Raw genomic sequence first — 14,664 nt, forward strand, 5'->3', positions numbered from 1 at the left:
ATATATCTCTCTCGGGAAGTCGAGGATTATTGAAAATGATAATTTTAACACGTAGGCCTCGAAATTAGCTTTTTAACCATTATTCATAATGAATCTTTGAGCGAACGGTTGATTTTATATGAATTTCACAAACTTGCTTTAATAAATACATTTTTCTAATAAAATCAATTTAGAAATGCAAAGACCAACAATTAAATTCACTCATCATTTTTAAAAAGTCTCTAGGACCATTATGAAGATCACAGAACAAATCCCATGTTTTTATCTTTCTCGGATGATTTTATAAAAATGCATGAAGGTTAATTAAACCTTTATTTAAATCACGTAATTCCTTTAAAATTCACAAAATTGACACAGAACACATAGTCATGCACATAGTCAAGCAATCACACATATACAGTCACATAACAACTTAGGTCTGATCATAGAATTTATCCTTCTTTATTCTTTATCCTCTTTTACGCGTACTGGGTCGCGTTCAGCCTGACGGCCCGACGCTCAGCGTTTCGATTACGCTTCTCATTATCTTTACCAAGCAACACGTCACTTAGGACGAAATACTTTATTTACTCATTCATTTCATTCAATCGCACATAATTCACATTTTATATTCTTTAATTCCATATTAGGACGGGTTTCGTTCTACCTGACGGCCCGACACCACAGCTTATCTTTTAAGCTGACCCTTTAAATTGGAACGTTTTTATCTACACTCCTAAACTCTAGTATACAGATAAGACAATTAATCATCACCTAGTCTCATAATTATAATCACATCACATATCACATTCTTTATTGACTTAATTACGTCGCAAAATTCTCAGTCGTCACAATATACCCTCCTTAAAAGGATTCTGTCCCCAGAATCTTATCTAAGCAAATAAATGGGGATACTTTTCTTTCATTTCGCTTTCTAGTTCCCAAATCGATTCTTCGACTATTGGATTTCTCCACAATACTCTAACTAGAGGTACAACTTTATTTCTAAGCGTCCTTTCTTTTCGATCCAAAACTCGCACTGGTTGTTCCACATAGGACAAATCTGGTTGGATTTCCACTGGTTCGAACTCGATCACATGGCTCGCATCAGCATTATACTTCTTTAGAAGAGATACATGAAACACATTGTGCAGATGTTGCATTTACGGAGGTAGCGCCAATTCATACGCCACTTTCCCAACTTATCGCAATACTTCAAATGGTCCAATGTACCTTGGACTCAGCTTTCCTTTCTTTCCAAATCGAGTTAAACCTTTCCAAGAGATATCTTCAACAAGACTTTGTCTCCAGTTTTGAATTGCACATCTTTCCGTTCTTGATTTGCGTACTTTGCCTGTCGATCTTGAGCTGCAATTAATCTCTTTCGAATCATTTCAACCTTTTCTTTCGTTTGCTGCACTAGCTCTGGGCCAATTAACTTGCGCTCACCAACTTCGTCCCAATAAGTAGGGGATCTACACTTTCTTCTATACAACGCTTCATAAGGCGGCATGTCAATACTCGCGTGATAACTGTTGTTGTAGGCTCAATTAAGGGCAAATGATCGTCCCAATTTCCTTTAAAATCTATTGCACAGGTTCGCAATATGTCTTCAATCGTCTGAATTGTTCTTTCACTTTGTTCGTCTATCTGCGGATGATATGTCGTACTCATTTTCAATTTCGTTCCCAAATGATCATGGAATTGTCGCCAAAATCTCGAATTAAACCTTGGATCTCTATCAGACACGATAGATACAAGAACTCCATGACGCATCACAATCTCATCCAGATACAATTTGATCAACTTTTCCAATGAAAAATTTTCGTTTATCGGCAAGAAATATGCGGACTTTGTCAACCGATCGATTACCACCCAAATCACATCGTGATTTGACTTGATTTTAGGTAATCCTACCACGAAATCCATCGCTATATGTTCCCATTTCCATTCGGGTATGTCCAGTGGCTGAAGCAATCCGCTTGGCCTTTGATGTTCCGCTTTAACTCTTTGGCACGTGTAACACTTACTTATCCATTCCGCAATTTCCTTCTTCATGTTCGGCCACCAATATCTTTCCTTTAAATCCTGGTACATCTTCGTGCTTCCAGGGTGAATTGAAATCTCGAGTTATGCGCTTCTTGCAAAACCTCGTGTTTTAGTTCCACCACATTAGGTATCCAAATACGTGAGTTAACACGGTATATCCCTTTTCCATCCTTTTGAGCTTTAATTTCTTCTCCCGTCAACTTATCCTTTTCGCTATTCATCACTTGCTCTTGACAGCATCGAATCTTTTCCAAAATCTCGGGTTGAAACAGCATTGCATGTATAGCTTCACCTCCACATTCTGGAGTCTGCACTTCTATTTCCATCTTTTCAAAATCTTTGATTAATTCTTCCAATGACGTTAACATATTCAATCTTTCTTTTCGACTAAAAGCATCAGCTACCACATTTGCCTTTCCAGGATGATAGTTTATCGCACAATCATAATCTCTAATCAATTCCAACCACCTTCTTTGTCGCATATTCAATTTTTTCTGAGTAAAGATATACTTTAAGCTTTTATGATCCGTGTAAATCTCGCACTTTTCCCCGTACAAATAATGCCTCCAAATCTTAAGGGCAAACACAATTGCTGCCAATTCCAAATCGTGCGTTGGATACTTTTGCTCATGCGGCTTGAGTTGCCTTGACGCATATGCTATTACCTTCCCGTGTTGCATTAACACGCATCCAAGTCCTTTATATGAAGCATCACTGAATATCACAAATTCCCCTTTATCATCTGGTAATACCAACACTGGGGCGGTTACCAATCTCTTCTTTAACTCTTGAAAACTATCCTCGCACTTTTCTGTCCAAATGAACTTCTCGTTCTTTCTCGTCAACTTTGGCAACGGAACGGCAATCTTAGAGGAATCTTTCACAAATCTTCTATAGTATCCGGCTAATCCCAGAAAACTTCTGACTTTCATCGGAGTCTTGGATCTTTCCCAATTCATTACGGCTTCTATCTTGGCTGGGTCCACTTTAATTCCTTCTTTATTCACTACATGACCGAGAAATTGCACTTCCTTTAGCCAAAATTCACACTTTGAAAACTTCGCATACAGCTTCTCTTTTCGCAGAATTTCCAAGGAAATCCTCAAATGCTCATTATGATCTTCTTCTGTCTTGGAGTTAATCAGTATATCGTCGATAAACACAATAACGAACTTATCCAAATACTGCTTGAATACTCTGTTCATAAGATCCATAAATGCAGCTGGCACATTCGTCATGCCAAATGCCATTACCAAAAACTTATAATGTCCGTATCTCGTTCGGAACGCTGTCTTGGGTATATCTTCTGCTTTAATCTTTAACTGATGATACCCAGATCTTAAATCAATCTTTAAGAAACACAAAGCTCCTTTTAACTGGTCAAACAAATCATCGATCCGCGGTAGAGGATACTTATTCTTGATCGTCAACTTATTCAGCTCACGGTAATCAATGCACAACCGCATACTTCCATCCTTTTTCTTTACAAATAACACCGGTGCGCCCCATGGGGATACACTCGGTCGGATCACTCTTTTGTCCAACAACTCTTGAAGTTGAGCTGCCAATTCCTTCATCTCGACCGGCGCCATGCGATAGGGAGCTTTCGACACTGGTTCCGTACCAGGAGCCAAATCAATCGTAAACTCGATCTCTCTGTCTGGAGGTAGTCCAGGCAATTCATCAGGAAACACATCCGGAAAATCTCTTACTACCGGAATATCCTCGATCTTCACAGATTCTTTCTCCACGTCCACGACATGAGCCAAATAAACTTCGCATCCTTGACATATTAATCTTCTTGCCTCAATAGCCGTTAGAAATTTCTTCTCTTGCCTCTTTCCTTTAAATATCACTTCCTCACCATCCTTGGTTCTTAACTTCACCTTCTTACTTTTACATTCTATTTGCGCCTCATGGTTTGACAACCAATCCATTCCTAGTATAATCTCAAATTCTCCTAACTTAAAAGGAATTAAGTCAGCTAGAAAAGTGCCGACCTTCTATAGACACATCACAATCAGGACAAATCTTATTAACAACAACTTTCTCTTGATTTGCTACCTCTATAATCAAATTAGGCTCTAGAGGGTACGCAACACAATTTAACTTATCAAGAATACTTTCAGAGATAAAAGATCTAGTTGCTCCAGAATCCATCAAAACTTTTACTTCTACTGAGTTTATAATAAGCATACCTGCTACCACGTCCACATCTTGCACCGCATCTTTCATTGTCATGTTAAAGGTTCTAGCTCTGGGTTGAGCTAATGGTGCTGGGAGAGATGGTGGTCCAGTAATTCTGAGAACATTAGCCTTCTGCACAGGCTTCTTGCAATTTCTGGCCATATGGCCCACTTTGCCACACTTGAAACATGCCAAATCAGGCTTCCTTACTCCATTTGAACATTCTGAAGAATAATGCCCCTTCTGGTTGCACTTAAAACACGTTATATCCAGCTTATTACACCTCCCCGGGTGTCTCTTTCCACAGTTCCTGCATTCTTGCATCTGGGGTCTGCTATCCTTCCCTGATTGTCCAACTTTCTGGAAACGGTTCTTCTGAGCTCCATTATCGGGTCTAAACTTCTGGAACTTTTGGTTCTGACCTTCACCATTCTTCCCAAACTTCCCTCTGAACTTTGAGCTTCCTTGCTCTTGCTCAGAGCTTTCAAACTTCCTCTTCCTTCCTTCATTTTCCCTTCGGGCAGCTTCCCGCTCACCTTCTACTATCATTGCTTTCTGAACCAAAGCAGCATAATTCTTAATTTCCAACATTGCTACCTGACTCCTAATCCACAGCTTAAGTCCCTGTTGGAACCTCTTAGCCTTCTTCGCTTCCGTATTCACATACTCGGGTACGAATCTAGACAATTCTGAAAACTTCACCTCATATTCCGCTACTGACATTTCCTCCTGTCTAAGATCTAGAAATTTCATCTCCAATTGATCTTGCATATAGCTTGGCAAATACTTTTCTAGAAACATCTCAGTAAACTTCTCCCAAGATAAGTATTTGCTTTCCAACAACGCCTTAGAAGACTCCCACCAGAAACTTGCTTCATCTTTCAGATAATAACTTGCGTACTGAGCTTTCTTATCATCCTTAACTTCTGCTAACTCGAAGGCTTTTTCCATCTCTCTCAACCACGACTGCGCTTTAATCAGGTCTGGCAAACCTAAGAACTCTGGAGGATGAATAGATTGAAAGTGCTTAAAGTTTCCAACTTTAGGGGCCACAGGTTGTTGCAAAAGCTGAGCAAGTCTGCTCATCATAGTGGTTTCTGGGTTTATTTCTGGGTCTTGAGTGGGAATTTCTTCTTCTTGGTGATCTGGTGAGTTGGCCATTTCTTAGAAACCTGATTGGGCAATTATTTAGCAATACGATGGCATGGCATGTATAATAACAGTTTTTATGAAATCTCTTTTGTGGGTTTTAAGTTTTACCCAATTTGCACATGCAATCCTATTACTACATAATTCTCATATCAGTGTTGTTTTATCATGGCACAAAACATGGTTTTATGAACTTTAAAACATGGTTGTATGAAAGCATGGTATTGTGAACAGTTTGTAAGATAATCAAGGTGCACAATGGAAAGCAAGATAATAGAATTATTTAAACAAAGGTTACATAGAGAATATTCTGGATCTTAAGGTTCTGAAATAAGGTACAATAAATAGCAGGGTTAAACAGAGGAAAAACTGGAAAACATCCCCTATCTACCCCTAACTTCCAACTACTACTACTATTACACTGGTCTGAAATTACAACAAGATAAATGAAAAGGGATCCCGGCATCTGACCAAGTATCCCAAAGCCTACCGGCGCTGAAAAACAATAACAATCTACGGGCTCAACCAACAGTCCCGTCTAATCATCTAGAATCTCTCTCAACACAACCAACATCCAGCGAATGATCTTATGCAGCCTTTGGGCCTCAACATCAGCATCACTAGTGGATGGTCCCTCATCTAATCTCCTCCTGGTAACCTGCTCCACCATCTTCACCCGAACTCGCCACTCATCATCCATAACAGAAGCACTCTGCCTAGAATCTCGAATCAATCTATCTACCAAAGCTCCCAACTCAGGAATGCGGGAGTACACAAAGTCTCGATCCTGGGCTAACTTGCCACCAACACTGACAGGAACAGTCTTAGGCATCTCCGACTCTGGCTCAGGGGCAGGGGTCTCTGAATCAGGCCTCAAGGGTGAAATCTGCATGGGGATCTCACTACTCTCAGAAGGGTCCTCCTCTGGGTCTGAACTAACATACACAGGCTCCTCTGGAGAGGGTGGAATGGGGTCCACAGGGGTACCAGTCAAACTAATCTCTTAGTCTGAGTCATTACCACTACTAGGATCCTGAGAGAAAACATAAAACATCAACCAAGAAACAATGTTACGGTTAAATAAAGCTTCCAGCTAACTCACACCCTAACTCTAGTTTCCGCTTTACCAATAAACACTTTCCTTAGACTATACCTAATAGTCTAACTCAACTCTATATGAGTCGAACTCTCTCGCGATATAGATATATTCCCAAAATACCCCTTTGAATCCTAACTTGTCTCAGGGACTAGATCATGTAGCTCTGATACCAACTTGTGACGCCCTCATTCTCGGGGTTAGGAAATGAGGACTCACACACCTCTAATATAATAATTAAATATGCATAAACCCCGATTAACTACTAACAGGATCAACATGATAAAGTATGAGACAAGATTACAACTACCAATCACAAAATATAACTTCCAAACCCAAAATATTATTAAATAACCATCATCGATTCCGGCTGGGAACCGACAGATAACCCATTGTATCTTTATACACTTCTTTCTAGGCGCGAGCTCACTCATAAATACCACTACCTGCTCTGGCAACCGGAAGCCCTCAACACGGTAGGGACCACCAGGTACGCTCTTACGAGCAGTGCGCCTAAGCCTGGCCATCTTCTTGCTTAACTGCCATGGTTAGATTAAAACAAAACAAATGAGTATAAAACTCAGCAAGTAACTATACATCAGTTCTACAATATCAAATCACAATATGCTTTACCAAACTCAGGGCATTCTACTTTATTTAATCTAGGTGGCAGATTTCCATCTTTTGGGTTAAGCAAAGGTTTCTGAAGAAAAGTATGGGGCTTTCAAGGAACAAGGCTCAAAGCATGACGAAAGCCGACATTCATCACAAATCATTAAAGGATCAAAATAGATCTTTCGATAGAGGAAAGCAACAATATTTCAAGATATAGAATCAGTTATATGATCAGCAATTTCAAAAATCAGGGTTCTCGAGCTTTAAGCTCCACAATAACATAATCAACTCTTTTCAAAGCAATATAAACCATTTTTCATTTTCAAAATCAATTTACTGAACAAAAGTTTCAGTTCCCCTTTTTAAATAATGACTTAGAACCCTTGATTAGATCACTTTATCTTTCCATTTCATTATATACGGGTGATCAGCCCGTATCGACCTCCATTCCGGTCTTTAAGGTACCAATCGGCATAATTTCAGCCTTAAGTTGGACTAGCCCCGCTAGCCTCTTACCATGACTGGACTAGTCCCACTAGCCTCTTACGTCCAAATCCAATCCATCAGGAATTCATTTGAAAAATCTTGAGTTGGAAAAACAAATAGGTTTTCTAAAATCCATTTTTATCATTACCAAGCATTTGAAATCATTCGGACTCTTTCAAGTCGAAACTCATTCTTAAATCAGATTTTAAGGAAACAAAGTTCAGGGAGTGATTCAAGGATACGCAAGGAACAATTCATAAGAATTTTGTATCAGGGATAACAAGGTACTAAATTAGAAGGATCAACATTTGTTTAGGGATCAATAGGGTGATCAAGAGAAACAGGGTATCATTAAACAGGGTTAATAAGGATAATCAAAAGGTTCAATATAATTCATGGCTTAATAGGTAACTTGAACATAAAGGACAGATAATCAAAGGGTGAAATCAATAGGCTCGTCAATAATAGATTTAAGAACAAGGGTACTTTAAATCAATATGAGGGTTTCATAAAGCAAGGGTTTTATACTTAAACAGTTCAATACTCTACATGGTATGAACAACATTCTCTTTATAACCATTTACACAAGTAATCAGAGTTACATGCCTGAATTTGCTTTCCTGAAGGTTGAGCTACGGCCACCTAGTAAATCCTTTCCTTTCCTAGCCTGAATGCCCTCACGCTCCGAATCTACAATAAAACCAAAATCTTTATCAGATTCTCAACTCTCGTTCCCGGAACGATCACTCTAAACGATAACTCGACTATATCTTTGACTCGAGCATACGAATATAGCTTATACATGTAAGCACATAGCACATAGCATATCTCTTTTTCGTAACTTTTATATCCTTATACACTTAACAACCAAAGCGTATTCGCTCAACCTTGGCTATTTTTCAATTACACTAATATAGCTCTTTTTACGACCATAGCTATCACTTATAACTCTTAATAATAAACGATTTAATTTCCTTTTTCCTTAATTCCTTAATTCGAACCATACATACAAAACATAACCAAGTATACTCAATTTCAACCTCATATAATCAAACACAACTAATGCAATTCACAAGGGTCATTTAGCACTTAAACTTATCCCTTTTTTAAACCAATTTCCATTCGGCAAGACTCAAATTTACAACTCAAGGACAAATCAATGACATGCACATCTTGATCTTCTTTAAAACTAGCATGCAATCACTTTTAGGCCTTATAAACTTAGTTTTTACCAAGATTAACTCACAAAAATCAAATTCCTTTTCTTATCAACAACCATTCGAACCAACACATACATACATGCTCACATACAATCCAAATTCAACTTTTCACTATATCAAACACTCATTTTCATAGATTAAACCAACTAAATCTCTTAACACAAATCCAAGAATTCGAATTTCACCTAAATCATAACATGCATGCATCATCTCAAGTTTATAAATCACAAATCAATTGTAATTATTCTATACTTTCTATTAACAACTATCCATCATCGATTTCATTGTCAAAAATCAACTTGATCTCTTTAAAGACAAAAACCCATTCGGCTATATAGAAAAACACCACATACAACCACTAAAATTAGAGTGTATTTAGTCTAGAGTTTAGTTTACACATCATAACTCACCACTGGTTCACCGGAGTTCATCACCGGTGGCGGTGGCTTCACGGTGGTGCCCTCATTTGAGGGTGTCCAACCACGAAACCCCCGATTTCCGTCAATTACGCAAAATAACTAACATGCACATCTTTTCTATCATTTGTTTGCAAAGAATCAAGCTTAAACAAGATGACATTAATCAACAACAAGAAGAACCATGTGGTTCTCGGGTGAACACACACCGAGCACACACAACACACACACATCGACATGCAAGCTTAATCACACACATGCACACAAATTAAAGCTCTTGTATGGAATAAGGATGAAGATTCATGGAGTGTTTCAAAGAATTAGAGAGGGAGAGACAATATACCGAGAGGAATAAGAGAGAGAGTTGCCGAGAGAGAGAGAGTTCGGGAGAGAAAGGAGAGAAGAGAAAGTGAGTGCACAAAAGAAAGAAAAGAAAGGAAAGTGGGTTATATATACCACTTAGAAACAAGGGCAATTTGGTAATTTACTAACTCTCTTTTTAACTCACTCATTCATTTTCTTTTTACTCAAATGCAACAAAATTCAAATATAAAATATATCTCTCTCGGGAAGTCGAGAATTATTAAAAATGACAATTTTAACACGTAGGCCTCGAAATTAGCTTTTTAACCATTACTCATAATGAATTTTTGAGCGAACGGTTGATTTTATATGAATTTCACAAACTTGCTTTAATAAATACATTTTTCTAATAAAATCAATTTAGAAATGCAAAGACCAATAATTAAATTCACTCATCATTTTTAAAAAGTCTCTAGGACCATTACGAAGATCACAGAACAAATCCCATGTTTTTATCTTTCTCGGATGATTTTATAAAAATGCATGAAGGTTAATTAAACCTTTATTTAAATCACGTGATTCCTTTAAAATTCACAAAATTGACATAGAACACATAGTCATGCACATAGTCAATCAATCATACATATACAGTCACATAACGACTTAGGTCTGATCATAGAATTTATCCTTCTTTATTCTTTATCCTCTTTTACGCGTACCGGGTCGCGTTCAGCCTGACGGCCCGACGCTCAGCGTTTCGATTACGCTTCTCATTATCTTTACCAAGCAATACGTCACTTAGGACGAAATACTTTATTTACTCATCTATTTCATTCAATCGCACATAATTCATATTTTATATTCTTTAATTCCATATTAGGACGGGTTATGTTCTACCTGACGGCCCGACACCACAGCTTATCTTTTAAGCTGACCCTTTAAATTGGAACGTTTTTATCCACGCTCCTAAACTCTAGTATACAGATAAGACAATTAATCATCACTTAGTCTCATAATTATAATCACATCACATATCACATTCTTTATTGACTTAATTATGTCGCAAAATTCTCAGTCGTCATACCTTATTCGTATCGATGTGCTTCCAACGCCACCACAAAGTAGCACTATCACAAAGATATCGGGCAGCCGTACGTACCTTTGTCACCTCGTCAACAATGTCGACCACCTCAAAATAATTCTCCACATCCCAAAGGAAGTTCTCCGTAACCTTGGCGTCCCTTACGCCGCTGAACTCCTTGGGTTTTGGCGCCTCAAACCTTTGCACCTCGATCCCTTTATAGCCACCTCTATACATGCTCGCCTCAATTTTAGCCAATTGTGCCTTGAAGACATTGCATGCCTCGGTGACCATTTTATCCAAATTGATGACCCGCTCCTCTCATGCCACCTCCTTCATTTGCAAGTCTTGGACCTCCTCTTTTACACGTCCAAGCTCCTCAAATACAGGATCTTCCAAGGTCTTGAAATGGCTCTCGCTTTGCTCCATGCGCGCCTCCAGCTTCTTCAAGCCCGCGCCGAACGCCACGAAAACTTTATCAACCTTTTTCACCATACTTCATGTCAAGATTAAGCCCTCTGTAACCTTTGGCTCTAATACCAAGTTGTCACGGCCTTGGAGTTCGACCCCTTCTAAGTTCAACTGTGTTGACATCTAGCTTTTGTCGCCTACCAAATGAACTACTAGACCAGCCTTACCCCCAAGTGTCGCCCTAACATTTATGCAGTGGATATGAGAGAAATGTAATATTAGTGACACACACACTTACTAACATAGATCCTTTCTTTATTAGAAGCCCAATATTACAAAGTTGGATCCCCTTGATCCGCACACTAGCCCTTTGCTAGTATTACAAAGCTTAGCACTCACTCTCAGTAGACAAGCTCACTTGCCTTCCACTTGAATGCTCACACTTTACTCTCAATTCTTCTATTTCCCACTATTTTCCCTTTATGCCTCTCCAAATGAGGGGTATCACCTATTTACAGGCTCCGCCACCACTTGGAGAGAATTTTAGAACATGTACATCACACATGCTTCTAGATATTCCACTAATATCTATACATTATTATTCTAGAACCTACTTATCTAGAATATACATAAGTATACATATAAATATCTAGAAAGCTCCCAAGTCTTGAAAGTTTCAGAAGGTTTCACCAAATTCTGCCATCTTTTAGATCCTTCTTAAATTTTCAAGCGCCTTCTAAAAATTTTCGTTATATTTTGGAATCATCCGGACCATTCCGATTTTTTCTAAAATCTTCCGTGTTTAAAGAGATTGGATTTTGCCGGAGCGCGACAATATGCTCCGGTTGCATAGCAACTGAAGGTCCAATGACCATTCATAATAGGCAAGAACAAACCATTTTCTCTTCATCTTTCTTAGATCCATTGAATGTTTCTAACTGATTATTTCAGGATATGATCTATCACATCATGTTGAGTCGGAAATGACTGGTTGACGTGTACTGTATGTGCAAAGTACCAAATATCTGAATATAAAGCCAAGAATAACAGGTTTTCAATTCACTTGCGCAAAATATTTCTGTTATTATTTTCACGTGCTCTTATCATCTCAATCATACAAAATAATACACAGAGATCGATTTTGTTTTTTCTGAATTAGTCTGCAATGGCTAGCTAGCCAACAAATTTCTCTCAATTATTTTGATAGGTAAGTTGCTATTATTTAGATTAGTTAGATTAGCCAATGAACACTGAGTTAGCCCCAAGGCCCAAGCAACTGGTCTACATTAGAGTACCCAAATATGTACTAGGTACAATATACTACTGATTGCATACAAAGAAATTACTAGCTAACTCTGCTTTACAAAATGGCAACAAATACTTCAGCAGAGGACACAAAGCCTGCTGCAGCTATCAATCCGGCTATCGATCCCTTTTCCTACCTTGGTATGGTCTTTAATGTCGATGGCTCCATTACACGTGAACACGGACTGCTATCCACCCGTACCACATTCGATCCCAGCCTCTCTCCGGTCTTCATAGAAGATATTACTTTTAACACATCAAACAATACAGGAGTCCGTTTATACATACACCGCAAAGCCCTGGAATCCACGGCCTCCAATGAGCTATTGCCTGTCTTTATTTACTTCCATGGTGGCGGATTTATCGTAGGCAGTCCAGCCTCACCTGTCTATCATGATTTTTGCTCACTTATGGCTGTTGATGTCCCTGTTCTAATCGTATCAGTTGATTATCGTCTTGGACCCGAGCATCGCCTGCCTGCAGCTTACCTTGATTGTGTAGAAGCTCTGCAGTGGATCAAAACTCTCCCACATGAATGGCTAGCAAAGTTTGGTGACTTATCCAACTGTTACATTATGGGTGCTAGTGCAGGGGGAAACATAGCTTATCATATACCTGCATTCTTAAAAGACGTTGATACTAGCCCGCTGAAAATCAAAGGGATGATATTGATTCAACCTTTTTTTGGTGGGACTAAGAGAAGTGAATCAGAGTTAAAACTTGTTAATGATAAGGTGTTGCCATTAAATGTGAGTGATATAATGTGGGACCTGTCATTGCCTGTTGGGGCTGATCGCGATCACGAGTATTGTAATGTGATGGTTGAGAGTGAGCTAGGTGCATGTGATTGGATAAAGAAGCTGGGGTGGGGAGTTATGGTGCAAGGGTGTAATGGTGACCCATTGCTGGACCGTGAGATGGAGATGGTTAAGTTGATGCAAGACAAAGGAATTGAAGTTGTGAGCAAGTTTGATGAGGTTGGCTGTCATGCTATTGAAGTGCTTGATCCATCCAATGCCAAGGCTCTGTGTTTGGCCATCAAAGATTTCATATCTCCTGTTGCTTAGTCTACTCTTTCAGACTTGTAAATTAGCTAAACTCTGTACTAAATAAACTAATATTCCCATTATTGTCTCCTGTGACAGAGATTCCAAGAGTTCGAACAAGTTGGCTAATGTTTATACTAATATTGTCATTGTCACTCCTTGAGAGTTCAAATTGTATACCTTAAACGCGTGTTTGAATAAAGAGTATAAATCTCTTTAAAACTCCATTTACCAATAAAATACATATTTTGTTGAATCTGTAATCTTGTTGGATATTGATTTTTTGTGAGACTACATATGTTTGTACCGAATAATTTCATATATGTTTGTTGCAATATTCCAAATTTCCTGTATAGATTAAGTAAAAATAATACCTTGATTATATCCGTTCAGTGTGTAACATCGGAGCACATAAATTCCCGTCAAAATATTAACTTGTGATTGACTGATTCAGTACATGGCACTCCTATGGTCTGAACATCAGGCTGGCAAACTTTGTTATATGCGTGTGTTCAATCTGTTGCCACATGTGCAACTATATTTTTTAGTACCATCCTACAAATTTCTCCATCGTAAAAATTATAAAATTTTCAATAAATTTAGCTGGACGTGTACGACATTTGTCTTGACATCGTATTCTTATTCCGTCTTTCGCTTCTTATTACCCGTGAATTTATTGCTTACAGTTGTATTTTTCATGTTTTCCTCGATCTTAATATATATTTCTGCCCTCTCTTGGAACGGTATCATGCTCTCAAGGACGTACTTGGCTAAAGATATTTTGGGGAATTCATTTTTAGTTCCTTATTATAGGACTATCATTACCACTTTTATCATCAAGATCCGAGATCTTTAAGACCTCCTTTGTGAATCGATTAAGGTTGTCTGAAGGGACTCCTTCACTACTTATCACTACGCCTGTCAGACACAAAATCATTCCTTCCAGATTGAAAAATTACACAGGTCTGCCCTCTCATCTAGTCTCTTCTCTTGCTGCTTTACATGTTGGTCTCCTAACAGGTAATTCCTCATCCTGTACTTATTCTATTGAAAATTACATGACCTATGATGCATTCACTCCTTCTTCCAAATACTTAGCAAAAATTATTCAACTTCTTCCATATACATATAAACAGGTTGCAACTGATCATAATTGGTTGACAGCCATGAAAATTGAGCTCAATGCTCTTGAAAGCAATAGCACTTGGGATATTGTTCCTAAACTTATGAACAAGCATATTGTTTATTGCAAATGATTATTCAAAATTAAATACAAACATGATGGCTCTATAGAAAGATACAAATATAGGTTAGTAGCAAA

The 14,664-nt window shown here is 38.4% G+C and overlaps 1 protein-coding gene across 1 annotated transcript; it reads left to right on the forward strand.

Annotated features, from left to right (window-relative positions):
• Positions 1-12,359: 12,359 nt before the first annotated feature.
• On the forward strand, positions 12,360-13,364 carry LOC141713121 (carboxylesterase 1-like). The gene has a single exon (XM_074516393.1). The coding sequence runs from the start codon at positions 12,360-12,362 to the stop codon at positions 13,362-13,364; it is 1,005 nt and encodes a 334-aa protein (XP_074372494.1).
• Positions 13,365-14,664: the final 1,300 nt, after the last annotated feature.

Source organism: Apium graveolens, chromosome 1 (genome assembly GCF_009905375.1).
Source record: "Apium graveolens cultivar Ventura chromosome 1, ASM990537v1, whole genome shotgun sequence".
NCBI classification, from domain to species: domain Eukaryota; kingdom Viridiplantae; phylum Streptophyta; class Magnoliopsida; order Apiales; family Apiaceae; genus Apium; species Apium graveolens.